A 15,423-nucleotide genomic window follows, 5' to 3' on the forward strand; every position below is an offset into this window, starting at 1 on the left:
TGCTGTGCCTAGCACACTTCCTTGAGTGTAGTAGATAATCAAATAATATTGATAAACAATCACAAGAGTAAATAAATCTGTGAGTGGAGAGAGTGTTAAATCGGAGGATATGGCATGCAAGAGGGAAATAAGCTTTTAGAGCCCCTGAGATTTATTTTTAGGGGTGTCCTGACAGATTTATTATGAAACTACGAAAATGGCATACTGACAACAATCTACAAGTTAATTATTCTTGAGATAAATTCGGGATTCATAAAACCAATTCTCTTGGTGGCAATTTTCCACATTTAAAATTTTACAACTCCTGCGGGTATTTGTTTAATTTAACCCTTGCGTATGAAAAGATCAATGTGTGTATATTTGGATAAGCAGAAACGGCAAGCAGATGCAGCTATTCCTAAACTCCACTACTCAAAATCACATTTCACCTCAAAAGTCACAGAAATATAAATCAGAAAGTGCCACTGAACAGTGTCAGAATTCTCTACAGCAATTCACGCTGTGTTCTTGATATTTCTCTCTAAGCACTGATAAAAACTCTTTGAAGTGAAAGAGTAAATATTATCACTTGGTAGTACTTAGGCCGAACAGTGCAAATACAATTGCATTGTGTTACACTCTGGGGACACACAGCGCTGGCAGCGCTGCCATGGAGGAACCAACGTGCTCAGTGCTGGTGCAGGCGGGAGGGAGCCCCGCTCAAAGAACTACTCACCCCTTAATAGTCCTCTGATAGACACACAGAGGTTAGGGGGAAATGCTGGCTTTCCAATACGTGTTTCTGTTTTGGTAGCCCTGGGAAGGAAGGACCACAAATAGGCAATGGGAAATGCCAACTCCTAAATATCAGCCCGCTTTTACTACTCCCTCCGACATTTTTGTAAATGATCACGGTTGGGGGTGGGGAGAAAAATCTAAGGAGTCGCCCCGGCAGGGGGGCGCGGAAAGGAAAGAATCCCAGTAGCTGGTGTCAGCGTGTCCCCGGCCTGCGACGCGGCAAAGGCCTGTGGACGCGCGGGAAGAGGGTCTCGGGCGAAGGCAGCACCGCGCGGGACCAACGGGATGGATGGGCGAGTGCTGGGGGCACAGAAAGGGCACTCTGAGGAGTGGAGGGCAGCAGGAAGAATAACCTGGGCAGCCCCGGTGGGCGGCGAGGCCTGGAACCGCGTACGCACCATCCAAGCACTGCGCCCGGGGAAGGTCTGGCGGGGGAGACGCGCAGAGTCGCCCCGAGGCCGGGAGCTGACCCGGCTCGGCCAGCGCCTTCTCCGGAACCTAGCAGCGCGCAGCGCCGCAGGTCCCCCGATCCACGGCCGCGGGGAGGCGCGCAGCTGTTGCCCGCCCAGCCCTGTCCCCGGCGGCGCTCACCTTGCCGGGAAAGGGCCCCGGGAGGAGCAGCTTCAGAGCCTGCCTCTTCAGCTCCACCAGGCGGGCGTTGCAATTCTCGCACCAGACGCCGCGGTCCGATCCGGGGGAGGAGCCGCCGCCGCTGCCCGAGCCCGGGGAGCCCGTGCCGAAACCTGGCGAGCCGCCCAGGGAGCCAGGCGAGCTGGTGCCAATGCCCGGGGAGGCGGGGCCCGGGGAGCCCGTGAAGGAGCTCGGGGACGAGGTGCCCGAGCCGGGGGACGGCGTCCCCGACGAGCCGAGCGCCGAGCCCGCGCCCTCGGGAGTGGGGCGGCTCCCGGCGCGCGACTCTTCGTATGCTTTCCGGTACCAGCTTTCGGGGGAGAAAGGCGCCGCGGGCTTGGTGGGCGAGCAGACTTCATTCACCTGCGGGGGAGACACACGGTATCAGGGGCCGCAGGGCGGCTGGCTCCCGCGCCCCTGCCCAGGGCCGCCCTCCCACCTGCCCGGGGACCTGCGCGCCACCGAGGGCCCGGCCGAGCGCCCACGGGCGCACGTTAGGGACCGCTCTGAGCCCTGCGGCCAAATCTGCCTCCATATGTCTGGTTAATTGTGTTTAAGTGAATCCCCGTCGCCCGGGTGACCCCTGCACGGGTTCCCGGGAGCCGGCGGACTCCTCCGGTTTGGAGGAGAGGGACTCACTCGCTCAGGGAATTTCGATGGTTTCTTTAGAGGAACCCACGGATTCAGCTCCCCGCGCTTTTGAACCCGGTACCCATCCCAACAGGACCTCACTTTTAAGATCCTGGATGACGGGGGGCGGGGGGGGTCTATGACTTTCGGATTTTTATTCATTCAGGGCAAGGCCCTCCGGATCCTGAAGGTAAATGAAAGGTTCTCCCGGCTCCAGGAAAACGGTCCCTTAAGAACAGCAGAGAAATCGTGGGAAACCCTCCCATTCGGCTTAACTCTGCTTGGAAGTGCAGGAATGCTGCAAAAGTTAGGGATGCGGGGAAGGGAAGGAACGAGAGGGCTGCAGAAATTCCGAGGGCAAGGCGAGTGCGCTGGCGTCGTTGCTGGCGGACCCGCCTCCGCGCGCGCACGCCGGGCTGGCCCAGCCGAGGCGCCTCAGCAGCGGGAGGAGAGCTCGGGGCCACCCTGCCCTGGCTGCACGTTACCCGGAAAGGGGAACCCTGGCCGGGAAGAGTCCGGTAACGCGTCTCCGCATTATACCCATCACAACTTACCCCGTATTTCTTGCCCCTGGTGGAGACTGCAAGCCTCTCTTTATTCCCAGCTACCGAATTCATGGTGGCTTTTCCAGAAGAGAGTGTCTAAATGTTCCACCAACGCTACATCCAAAAGGTCTTCCAACCCAGAAGGGTATCCAGTTGTAGGGGGCTGTCTCTTGGCCCTCAAGTCAAGGTTTCTTACTGAAGGGGGCGGGGGGATAAAAGCATATGGACCCCAGAAGTAACAGCACTAATTTGCAGAAAGGTTGGAATGCCTGGTTTATTCTTCTCTTCAAATAATGCTTTTCCTCCTCTTCTGCCTTCTCCAGCCACCGGTTCTCTTTTCACGGTCACATCCAGATAATTGGCCTTCTCCTCAGCCTAGGAGTCCGTTTTCCTCCACGAGGGAAAAGACGAGTACAATCGGGGCACACGGCAGCTGCAGACGAGGTGGGCGAGCCCCCCGCCTCGCCTCCGCCGGCGAGCCGGCTCTGGGAACTTGTCTCCTTCGCGGAGCTTGGTAACTGAGTTCAAAGAAATTCTCCCAAAATATAAAGATCCAGATCGGGGAGGAGCCTCGGCGTGTTGGGGAGCCAATATCCGCCGGCCCGCTTTGCCTGACAGTTGCGCGAGGGCAGAGAGGGGCGGCGGCGTGGCCCGGCCGGCGGGGTGCCCCGGCCGGCGTCTGCGGTCAGGGCGCGCGTGTGCGCCGGGGCGCAGCGCGGAGCCTCGCGAACAGCGGCCCCTCCGGAGAGCCCGCCGCCTGGCTGCATCCGCCGCGCCTGCCGGGATCCATTTTATGTTGCGGCGCTCCTGCCTGACATTGCGAGGCCCAGAGCCGGGGGAGGGGGTCGTAAATCTCGCCTGTTGCGGGGAAGTTGCTGGTGAGTGGCCCGGATCCAGGGCTCTAATGAAACAGCACTGCGCGAGCCTGGAGCTGGGGGCAGCGCCGAGCGAGCGCGACCGGACAGAAATGCGCCCGAGCCTCCCCGCCCCCAAGTTCTTTCTCTTCCTGGCAAGGCTTGCAGTTCTGCCTTTGAAACGCCGTGTAAGAGGGATTGAGTCACAAACAAGTCCACAAATATGCCGGGTCCTCCCCCCGGCCTTTGTTCTCCTAGACCTGCCCTGCAAACCTTTTCTGGAATTGCCCTACCAAGCCCGGCCGGCCTGGGGGGCCACCCTCCCAAGCGCAGCGGGAGAACAGGTCCTTCACGCCCGCCCGCGACCCAGTGTGCGCTGTGCCTAGTCGCCCAGGGCTGGGACGCGCGAGCCCGGGGAGCAAAGGGCCGCCGCCAGGCAGGGAAACTGAGGGACTCGCCGCGCGGCACACGCTCGGCGCAGACGGCGCGGGCCTGGAAGGGGGTGTGTGCAAGCTGGCCTTGGCCTCGCCTCGGCCGGGGGTCCCCTCGGCACCCCCCTTCCTGCTCTTCCAGCGCGCAGGGCCCGCCGTGTCCCGGGAGTACCCGGTCATCGCCCTCTCCAGTCCCCCTCCGGCCCCCGGCGCAGCGCCTGGAGCGCAGGAAGCCGGCATTTGCCGGGCTCCACACGTAGCTGCTCCAGGGTGTCATTTTTCATCTCCCGGGAGGACATTTCTTCTGGTGAGCCCGCAGGTCTGTCTGTTTTGTTGTGACCTTTAATTAACACCCCGCGAGACGCCTCTTGAAAGGACCAGCCCCGTGCGGGGATCACGTGAGGTGTAATGGCATCTCCGCGCCCGGGAGGGACCGGGCCTGGGGGCATGCGAGGGCGCAAAGGACGCCTGGGGCTTTCCAGCCTCTAGCTTCCCTCTGAGATATGGAGGGGGCAGGAAGACAATATCCTGGGGTGCTGGAGCCCTGTGGCGACGCCGCCCCACACCTGCTTTCCTCAGGGAAAATTCCTTCCGCGCATCCCTCGCACTGCCCTCCACCCACCCCTTCCCGCCGCAGCCCTTGCGTGGGAATGTTTCACAGGCACTAAAGCGAGGTAAGAAGGTCAAAATGTAGATGTCGAAAACAGTGTGGAAGTTTCCATTACGTTCCTACTTCCCACTTAAAAGTGATCATATCAAGAGAAGACCTTAGGGGGCAGGTACACCCCCGGGCAACACCAGCCAGCTTCCATCCACATCTGAATTCCGCGGAGATGCTGCGAAAATAGCATAGCCATTAGCTACGCACTGCTCATCTGCCGAAAATCAGCGTGTGGCCAGGTGAAATGCAGGAGCCAGTGAGCCGCGGGTGGGGAAGGAGAGGTGTCGACAAAGAGTATTGGGGAGCTGGGAGATTCACCTTGGAGACAGAGGAGACCCGAGGTGGTCTGATTTGCATCCCAAAGTAGCTGGGGTTCCAAAGCGTGTTTGGTGAGCTCGGAGCGCCCTCTGTCGATCAAAGTTTACAACCAGAAGCCCCGCAAGAGAGTTTGATTTGATGCTTTTAAAAAATGGATGTGAAATTTACATACCGTGAAACGCACAATTTTTAAGTGTACAATTCTATCAATTTTGATAACTGTACACTCCCAGGTAAGCCACCACCTCAATCAAGTTATATATTTCCATCACTCCAGAAAGTTCTTACCTTCCTCTTCCCAGGTGATCCCCATCCCTCGTACACAGTCACAGCTCTGATTTCTATCACCATAAATTAGTTTCACCTGATCTTGAACTTTTTATCGATAAAGTCCATGCAGTGTGTATTCTTTCGTGTTTGGCTTTTGTTGCTTAACGTGAGGTTTTCGAGCTTCATGTTGTTGCTAATATCGATCTGTTTTCTGTGTGTACTCTGTTTTTCATTCCTGTCTCTTCTGCCTTCTTTTTGTTAATTGATTTTTTTTAGTATTCTGCTTTCATCCCCCTATTGGCCTTTTAGCTGTAAGGATTATAATATGCATCTTTAACTTGGGCTACTTAGAGTTAACTTTGTGCCACTTCACCTAAAATGTAAGAAACTTGCAACAGTATAATTCCATTTTACGTCCCTCTTTGTGCTACTATTTGATGTATTTTATATCTACATACATTGTAAAACCCATAATACAATCTTCTCAATTTTACTTTAAACAATTTGTTGTCTTTTAGTGAAACTAGAACATTTTAAATATGTGGTTTTTTATATTTACCCAATTTTATCATTTGGGGAACTCCATTTTTTTCCTATAGAGCCAACTTTCCAGCTGGGTCATTTCCCTTCAGACTGAAGAACTTCCTTTAGCATTTCTTATACTGAGGGTCTCTGGGCAACAAATTTTCTCAGCTTCTGCTTATCTGAAAATGTCTTTGTTTCACTTTTGAGCCTGAAGAATAGTTTAACTGGATGCAGAGTTTTTGGTTGACAGTTATTTTTCTTTCCACCCTTTAAAGATGTCGTTCATTGCCTTCAGATTAGAAGCCTTCCTTGCTTCTGATTAGAGGCCAGCATTAATTCTTACGGGAATTCCCCTATATGTAATGTGTCCTTTTTCTCTGGATGCTTTGAAGATTTTCTCTTTACCATTGGTTTTCAGCAGTTTGGCTATGATACTCCTGGATGTGGTTCTCTCTGTATTTATCCTGCTTAGGGTTTGCTGAATTTCTAGGACCTATAACTTGACCTGTAAGTTTTTCACCAAGTTTGGGGAAATTACAGCCATTATTTATGGAATTTTTTCTGTCCCATTCTCTCTTTCCTCTCCTTCTGGGACTCCAATTACATGTATATTATGACACTATTTGAATTGTCCCACCAGTTACTGAGGCTCTATTATTTCAATCTTTACCCCTTTATTCTTCAGACTGTATACTTTCAATTGACCCTTTATTAAGTTCACTGACCCTTACTTCTGCTATCTCCAATCTCTGTCAAGCCTACCCAATGAATTCTTCATTTCAGATACTGTACTTTTCAATATATACATACATAGTTTCCCTTTCTCTGCTTCTTTTTCCTTTAAATCTGTGAACATAGTTATAATGACAGCTTTAAATTTCTTGCCTGCTAATTTCAACATCTGGCTCATTTGGGGGTCCCTTTCTATTAAGTGATTTTTCTCTTGACTCTGAATCACATCTTTCTGTTTCTTTTCATATCCACTAAATTTTAACTGTATGCTGAATATTGTGGATATTACATCATAGAGATGTTAGATTCTATTATCTTCCTTTGAAAAGTACTGATTTTGTTCTAGTAGACAGTTAAGTTAGTGGTGGGTCACCTTAAACTTGTAGAGGCTTGGCTTTATACTTTGTTAGAGCAGTTAGTTCTGTTTAGTTTTCACCCTTAGTCCTGGGACTTGTTCTTTACCCCTAAAGTATGGCCCTTCTGGGGTTTTGGTGGAAAGTCTAAAGTGCTTACCAGGCCCCTCTAACTAAGGACTTAAACTCCAAGCTCTGCTCCCCTGCAGTGATAGCAGCTGAAATTTCTGCTCAACTCTTTCAGCTTCTAGATGCTCTTTCCCCTGGACTTCTTGTAGCTCTTCCACGTAGGCAAAATTCAAAAATATCAGCCAAGGATTTGAGAGAAATGAAATGTGGATTTTAGAGCTGCCTCACTTTGACTCTCTCCTTTCTGGGATTTTTCTCCTTCCTTTCCAGCTACAGCCCTGAACTCCACCATGTAATGCCTCTAACCAATAAGACTGGCTTTCACCTTGAGTTATAGCCACTGTGCCCAGCAGACTGGAAAAACCCATGTAACCCTTCTTTCAAGGATTGAATCCTTGAATCCCCTCCAGTCTCTGCCTGCTTTTGGCCACTCTCCAGTGCCTTTAAATAGGTTTTTGTTGTTGTTGTTTTCCAGCTTGTAATTGTTTTCTTTTGGAAATTCAATTGTATATAAAGCACTCCCTAATTTTAGCTTAATGGTGGCTTTTTCAAGTTGACCTTAGGTTTTCAGAATTCTTGTAGTTTTTATTTTGTGAGTTAGCAGCCTAAAGAGTTAGTCTTTAAAGAAACTAGCTATAATTTTATTTTCTATCTAACTGAAGTTTTTTAATGATGCAACCCAAGCCCTCACTGATAGATAGATAGAAATCTCTAGATCTATGTAGGCATGCGTCAGTTCACTTCCAGACCACCGCAATAAAGCAAATATTGCAATAAAGTGAGTCACACAAATGTTTTGGTTTCTTAGTACATATAAAAGTTACCTTTACACTATACTGTGGACTATTAAGTGTGCAATAGCATGTTTAAAAAATGTACATACCTTAATTTATAAAAATACTGCTAAAAATGTATCATCTGACAATGCAGGGTTACAAACCTTCAACTTGTAAAAAACAAAAAACAAACAAAAAACAAACATTATATGTGAAGCACAGTAAAATTAGGTGTGCTTGTATATTTGAGGATGTTAGTGGAATTACTTCAAGATTTAGGTTAAAAAAAAAACCCACTCATTTTATGAATGAAAAAATTACATACTGGCTTCCAAAAACCCAGAGCTTCTATTAACACAAATTTATTTACTCCATTGATACCCCTGGGTGAAAAACAGTATCTCCCTGCTATAAGTACAAGGTGCAAAAAAAAAAAAGTTAAGGTCCATTACCTGGCTAAGAATGAAATTCTTATTCCATATTCCTTGTTGCTTACTTATTAAACAGATGTAACTTCTTTGGCAGTGTTTCGTGGGACTTTTATATTTTCAGAAAATGCAATTTAGCTTTCTCATTATTTATACCTCAGGGGGGGTGAGTAGCTAATAAATTTTATAGCTAAAATACATTATGTCACCATGTTTTTGAAAGCCTAAAAGTATAAATCAGAAATAAAAAACCAAAATCAGGCTGGCAACTTCTAATTGCTAAGCAGAGGGCAGACTATGATAGATTTCGCTCCTCTTTAGTATTTTTCTTTTGAATAATTTCCATGTTGGTTCAGGCACCAACATGCCAACGGAGCCAGTGGAGTGCATGTGCCAGAGGCGCCTGCATTTCTCCTTGAAAGAGAATCAAAGCAGCTTACACCGTCCATGTGGTATCTTGATGAATATGCAAACAATATTTGCATATGATCTACTGGTGTTCTGGGGAACCATATGACCATGTGTGGGCTGCCAAAGAGTCATCAGCAAGCTGATAACTTTAATTTGTGTACTTGGCCACCGCAAGAGAAGGGTTGTTATCCTGCGAGCTAAGGAAGGCTTTCCACTCTTGGATGATCATTTCAATCATTAATCATTTTATGCTCATGAATTCCTTTCATGCTAAATTCCAAGTTTGATTCCTGTCCAAAGTTCAGACAGTTCAGAAAATAAAGGTATAGAAAGAGAAAGGGTGTGAACCAAATTTGTGTGGCTAGAGGTTTTTTTTTTTTGGTTTGGTTTGTGTGGGGGCGGGGGGAGAAAAGACCAATTATTAAAAACAGAGAGGAAGATCAGACAATGAGTGCTTGCCCACTGACACTGGGCACCAGATGTGATGACCGTGGACTGTGCTGCCACTTATCACAAGAAGTAGCTTTGGAAAGGGATCACAGCATCCTATGCATCGCTGTTTATAACAGTGAAGGAAGAGAAACAACTTACATGTGTATCAGTAGGGGATAGGTTTAATAACTTACAGTCGTCAGACCATGGAATACCATGCAGCCATTAAAAATGTTTTCATAAAAGAATAATTTTTTGGAAAAAATGGAAAGATGTTGATGATATCATAGTGCTAAGTATTTTAAAAAGTTAAGTATGTACAGTATAATGATAATTCAGTGAAACCAAAAGAAAATTATATATGCAACAGAAAAAAAGAGACTAGAATCTAGCATCAAAATATTAAGAGTATAACAGCTCTTTCTGGGAGTTTCCAATTCTATGTTTTCTGAGAGAAGTTTAACATCATTATTATTATTATTATTATAAGAAAAGTTACTAAAATAAAAAAAGGAAATTAAAGCAAGTTTCAATTTTTAGAAAAGTAATCACAAGGAGCTAGAGGGTAAAGGATGTGGGTGCCCCATGAACATCCATGGCCATAACTGTTCAGACACACACACACACACACACACACACACACACACACACACACGTACCTGCATCCCTAGTCAAAGCCAGGATACAAAAACAAACAACAACAACAAAAAAACCACCATAGATGGAGAGAGAGATGGGTAGAGAATATTGATGACTAAAAATAAATATTTTGGGACTTCCCTGGTGGCACAGTGGTTAAGAATCCGCCTGCCAGTGCAGGGGACACGGGTTCAAGCCCTGGTCCGGGAGGATCCCACATGCCGTGGAGCATCTAAGCCTGTGCACCACAACTACTGAGACTGTGCTCTAGAGCCCGTGAGCCACAACTACTGAAGCCTGCATGCCTAGAGTCCATGCTCCGCAACAAGAGAAGCCACTGCAATGAGAAGCTCGCGCACCGCAACGAAGAGTAGCCCCCGCTCACCGCAACTAGAGAAAAGCCCGCACGCAGCAACGAAGACCCAACGCAGCCAAAAATAAATAAATAAATAAATTTAAAAAAATAAAAAATAAATATTTTACAACAAAATAAGACTTCAGAGCACTTTACCAAAAAAAAGAAAAAAATAATCATACAACATTTATCTTTTACAACTTACTAAATTTGGAGTTAGGAATATAAGAGGGGGACCCCAGAGCCCTTTAGAGGTGAGGTGACTTGCCCAAGACAGAGATCCATCTGGCGGAGCACCAGGAAGGAAACACAGGCCCTTCTTTAGTCCCCAACCGGGAGCCACACACAGTCGCAGGATCAGAGGTGCAGCACATGTTGGTGACAGGTGAGACTTTAAAAGGCTGTGAAGGGACTTCCCTGGTGGTGCAGTGGTTAAGAATCCACCTGCCAATGCAAGGGACACAGGCTTGATCCCTGGTCCGGGAAGATCCCACATGCCGTGGAGCAACTAAGCCCGTGCGCCACAACTACTGAGACTGTGCTCTAGAGCCCGCGTGCCACAACTACTGAGCCCATGTGCCACAACTACTGAAGCCCGCATGCCTAGAGCCCATGCTTTGCAATGAGAAGCCACCACAATGAGAGGCTCGTGCACCACAACAAAGAGTAGCCCCCACTCGCTGCAACTAGAGAAAGCCCATGTGCAGCAATGAAGACCCAATGCAGCCAAAAATAAATAAATAAAAGGCTATGAAGTCCAGGACATAAAGTAAAACAGAACCACTGCCTATCTATTTGATGACTGTTCCAATGAACTTGTAACAGAGCTGGAGCAGAATATCATTATGTGTTGGGTGCTGGGAAACATTTTTATTTAAAAGTTCTGAAACAGCACTCAGTTTAGAGGCAGGCCAGGTAAGCAGGTCAGCAGGACAAAGGAAACAAGGAGTCAGGGTGGTCAGAGAAAGGTGGGAGAGTCCCCCAGGAGGAGTCAGTGAGGGGACCCTTGGGAAGGTGACTTGACTAGGCCTTGCAGGGTGGGTCAGAGATTAGGGAGGGTGGGAAAGACATCAGACATGAGACAAACACCCAGAAGGAAAGGGCACGGAGGTCACAAGTGAGCTATTTTTCCAGAACTCAGAGTGCCTGTGGGAGTATGGAGAGATGCAACCACATCGTGTAATAGTTTGAATGTCAAGTTTAGGAGTTTGAACTTCAGGCAATGGAGAACACTGGGGTTTCGAGTAAGTGAGGAACAGTGCCTAGGCCACACATAACATTAATCTGGTAGCACTTTGTAAAAAAAAGTACATGGAAGCAGGCATACCAGTTAGGAGGTAAAAGGTGATGGGAGGTGTTAGAATTCAATGATTAGGAAACAACCAACCTAAAGACAAAAGATATGGACAGTGTTTCATCAAAGCTATCTAAATGGCTAATAAGCCACATGAAACAATGCTTAACATCCTTAGTCATTATGGAAATGAAAATTAAAAACCACAATGAGATACCACTTCATACTCACTGGAATGAGGATAATCACAAAGGCAGACAATAACAACTCTTGCTGAGGATATGGAGGAATGGGAACCCTCATACAATTGCTGGTGGGATGTAAAATGATGTGGCCACTTTGGAAAAGACTTTGGCAGTTTCTCAAAAAGTTAAGTATAAAATTACTGTATTACCCACCAATTCCGCTCCTAAGTATCTACCCAAGAGAAATAAAAACATACACCCACACAAATACTTGCATACAGAAGTTCATAGTGGAATTATTCATAATAGCCGAAATGTAGAGACAACCTAAACGTCCGTCAATTGGTGAAGGGATAGACGAAAGGTAGTATATCCATACAATGGAATATTATTTAGCAATAAGAGGGAAGGAAGTGTTGGTCCATGCTACAACGTGGACGGACCTCAAAAGCATTAGGCTAAGTGAAAGAAACCAGACATGAGAAATCATATATCTTATGATTCCATTTATATGAAATTTTCAGAAAAGCCAAATCTATAGAGACACAAAGCAGATTAGTGGTTGCCTGGGGCTGGGGTTAGGAACAGGGATTAACTGTGGGCATGAGGGAACTTACTGGAGTGATGAAAATGTTCTGAAACTGATTTATGGTGATGGCTGCACTACTCGGTAAATTTATCAAAAAAAAGTGCACTTGTGTAAGGTGAATTTTATTATATAAATTCATATACATATAATATATTATATAAATATAAAATATATCTCACTAAAGCTGTTTTTAAAAAGTGATGGGAGGGACTACCTTGGTGGTCCAGTGGTTAAGAATCCGCCTTCCAATGCAGGGAACGCGGGTTTGATCCCCGGTCGGGGAACTAAGATCCCACATGCCACGGGGCTACCGTGTGCTCTAGAGCCCACAACTAAGACCTGATGCAGGCAAATAAATAAATATTAAGCATTAACTGTTAAAAAAAAAAGTGATGGGAGAGGTAAAATGGGATGGAAATGAGGGATTAGTTTCAGGGCTATCAGCACTCAATCAGCTAAGCTTAGAAACCAAACGAATGGAAGGAGGAAACTTGAGGAGTCAAGGGTGATTTTCAGGCATGTGAGCTGAAATAGCATTTTCGACAACAAGGAAAATGGGAGGAATATGATGTGTTTGATTTAGAAAAGATATAGCCACAATAATCCAATTGCATTTTCCCTCTGAAGCAAAATTCCCAGAGGGAGGGTTGACGTGTGTGCCCACTTCAGGAATTCCGGCAGCTCCAGCTGGAATCCCATAGGGTCTCTCTTCACATCGACCAGCACTGGGAAGAACATCAAGAGACCCTGGCTGACCACTGGTGGGAATAGAAGGGCCATGAAAAAAACTGAGAATATGTGCTTAAGAAAAACAGTTGTGATATTAGGGTCTCTGTAAGGAACTGCCAGATGAGGGTCACTGTGGCTGGGAGGAGGGAGTGAGCGAGCGTCGGCAGGGGCAGGAGTGGCTGGGAGCAGGTGCTGGGAACAAGCTCCACAGTCAGCCGCAGGAGGTGATGGGCAGAGAGGCACACGCAGCCCAGGGGAGGGCTTCACAGCCCATGCTGGAGGACAGGTGGCCACACGAGGCTCCTGCTTGAGGGAGAGAGGCACTTGCAGGAGATGTGGGATTCCACAAGTTCCTCCAATGAGAGCTTAGAATCAAGACCAATTTTTCTAACCAGTGCTGTTGTCGCCCACACCCTAGATGGTCATCTCCCAGCTATGTGTTGCCTGAGCCCTGGGCACCAGCCTGAGGAGCCTCTGGTCCTCTGAACTGCTGAAGCCTCCACTTTCACTGCAACCACGCCCTCTGTTGCCCCCCACCCCCCTTGATCTCACCAGGTGATCTCACCTTCTACGAGATCTGCCATCACACATCTGCATCACCAAAGACACCCTCTCCGTCCTATACCTGCTAGAAAAGCAGTAGTTCTGATCTACTCGCATTTGCCCCATTCAACTCATGAGTTGGAAATGCAGTGTGATGGATGGATGGATGGATAGATGGATGAATGGATAGATGGATGGATGGAGACGTGACCTTGAAAAAAAAAGAGTGATCAGGTGAGAGTAACTGGACAACAGATGCTCCTTGGTGGGGAAGCAGTGGCAGCCCACACTGTTTCTTATAAAAAGGTTGTGATTGAGATCAAGCTGTGATCCTTCCTGCTACTTTCCTAATATAAAAAAACCCACAGGATTTAAATGTAAAGCCTCACTTAAAAGCAAAACACAGATAAGTGTCAGAGAATTCAGGAACTATGGTTTCCACAGCAACGTTCACGTGGCCATCCAACTACTATTAAATAAACGAAATTAAGCATCTCTATTGCCCTTGACATTCAGCCATATGCTAAGCAATCCCTTTATTGGTTTCTAATTCCTTGCAGCCACCTGTGCAAGAGGCAGCCTTCTCAGTCCCACATTAAGGATGAGGAAACCAAGTCCCAGGAGAATAATAATAATGTGCCCAGAGAAACCGTGGCCGTCTGGCTAACCGGCTAATCTGACTGTCCACGGAACAGCAGGCAGCAGGGTGAAAGGTCAGTCCCAGGGCTGCCTGGGGTACACGAGGGAGACCAGTCATCAGTTCATGCCTCCTGCACGCTGGGTCCTGCTAGTGCGCTTTTTCAGGCCCCTGACAATGAGGACAGAGCCACAGGCAACTAAAGAAGCACTAAGAAAAACCAGAGGCCTCAGTGTTCCTAGTGGAGGGGATACGAAGAAATACTGTGTAGCCTCGGTTCAATGGGTCTCTCATATGACCAACTTCACTACCTGTCCAGAACTCTGAACGTATGCTAAAGAAAGAAAAATATTCCTCCAGTGGTTCAGAAGAATGAGGGGCAATAAACACCTAGGTCTTACAGAACAGAAGCCAAGCCTAGCACACAAGATTGCCTTTGGAGAGTTCCACTTGTTTGACAGATGAAGAGACCCCACAAGAGGTGACAGGTATTTACCTTGATAAAGCTTTTACTGAAGCAAATCCTAGCAAATCTCATCTCTCAGACGCACCCTGGCGCATGGATTGAAAGTACAACCCAGGGTTCTGAGCTGCAAAATGTGACGTGTGGCCCACAGTCCTAAGGCAGGGAGGCCTGAGGCCTTAGTTGTCATCTTAATGAGTGATCTTTAAGGAGGAGTAAACGAGGACTAGGGAAATACAGAGCTGTGCTAAATTGAGAGGTGTTGCCAACAGTCCTGAAAAAAGTGAAATAACGTGTGAAAATGCAGAGTCTCAAAAGTGTGAGAAAATAAAAAGCACAAAGGCAAGCCCAAAACGGCAAACTTCCTCCATCAAGGAGATAGATTTTGAATCCAGATTCTGAATGGTAGACAATTAGAAAGAAGTTTTCCCTAAAAAACAAGCAAGAGATAATAGGCTCAGAATTAATATAAACTTTTGCTATATTAAAGCAGACCCACCTCCTGCAGGAAGCTTCTCCCAATTAGTCCAACTTACATTCTCTACAGCCTCTCTGAGACTGTAGTCTTATCCTCCCAATACCCCTAATTACTAAGCATTAAGCAGATAGCTCTATAACAATATAAGTACGCATGAGCTATCCATGTATCTGTTTTCAGTTGCCATCTTTTCTCTATTAAATGGATTACTCCTAAAGAGTTCTAAAGCCACAGTGCAGTGCTAAGGTGCAACATGATTGTTAACTACAGAGCTCCAACTCAAGATGTGGGGCATCCATTTAATATTTCAAAATTGTGTGCACAACGCCTGTTAGATGATGAGCTTCTTAAGACCAGTGGACACATCCGTAATCTCTATGTCCCTAACACTCAGCACGGTGCTGGGTGTGGCTCTTAATACATGTGTATGGTGGAAATGAATGTGTACCGCTATCTGAGTGCTGCACTTTTCATGTGAAATAGGTCACTTGAAATTTACCTTGAACACTGCATTCTGTTCCGAACGTCTTACGGCCCAAAAGACAAATGTAGTGAGCAATCACAAGTAATTATAAAAATAACTATGGTAAAACAAGACCGTTTTCAGTA

The 15,423-nt window shown here is 47.1% G+C and overlaps 1 protein-coding gene across 1 annotated transcript in view; it reads right to left on the bottom strand.

Annotated features, from left to right (window-relative positions):
* The window catches only part of KIF26B (kinesin family member 26B), a 496,534-nt gene extending 483,636 nt beyond the window's left edge, over window positions 1-12,898 (bottom strand). The window contains exons 1-2 of the mRNA XM_082339855.1: window positions 2,592-12,898; window positions 1,369-1,770 (exon numbers count right to left, since the gene is read on the bottom strand). Of these exons, the coding sequence (XP_082195981.1) occupies window positions 1,369-1,770; window positions 2,592-2,654 (465 nt within the window). The 5' untranslated portion in view covers window positions 2,655-12,898. The remainder of the gene's footprint in view (window positions 1-1,368; window positions 1,771-2,591) is intronic.
* Between the last annotated feature and the right edge of the window lie 2,525 nt (window positions 12,899-15,423).

The sequence above is a fragment of the Balaenoptera borealis genome (assembly GCF_965194805.1).
Source record: "Balaenoptera borealis genome assembly, chromosome: 1".
In the NCBI taxonomy this organism is placed as follows: Eukaryota; Metazoa; Chordata; class Mammalia; order Artiodactyla; family Balaenopteridae; genus Balaenoptera; species Balaenoptera borealis.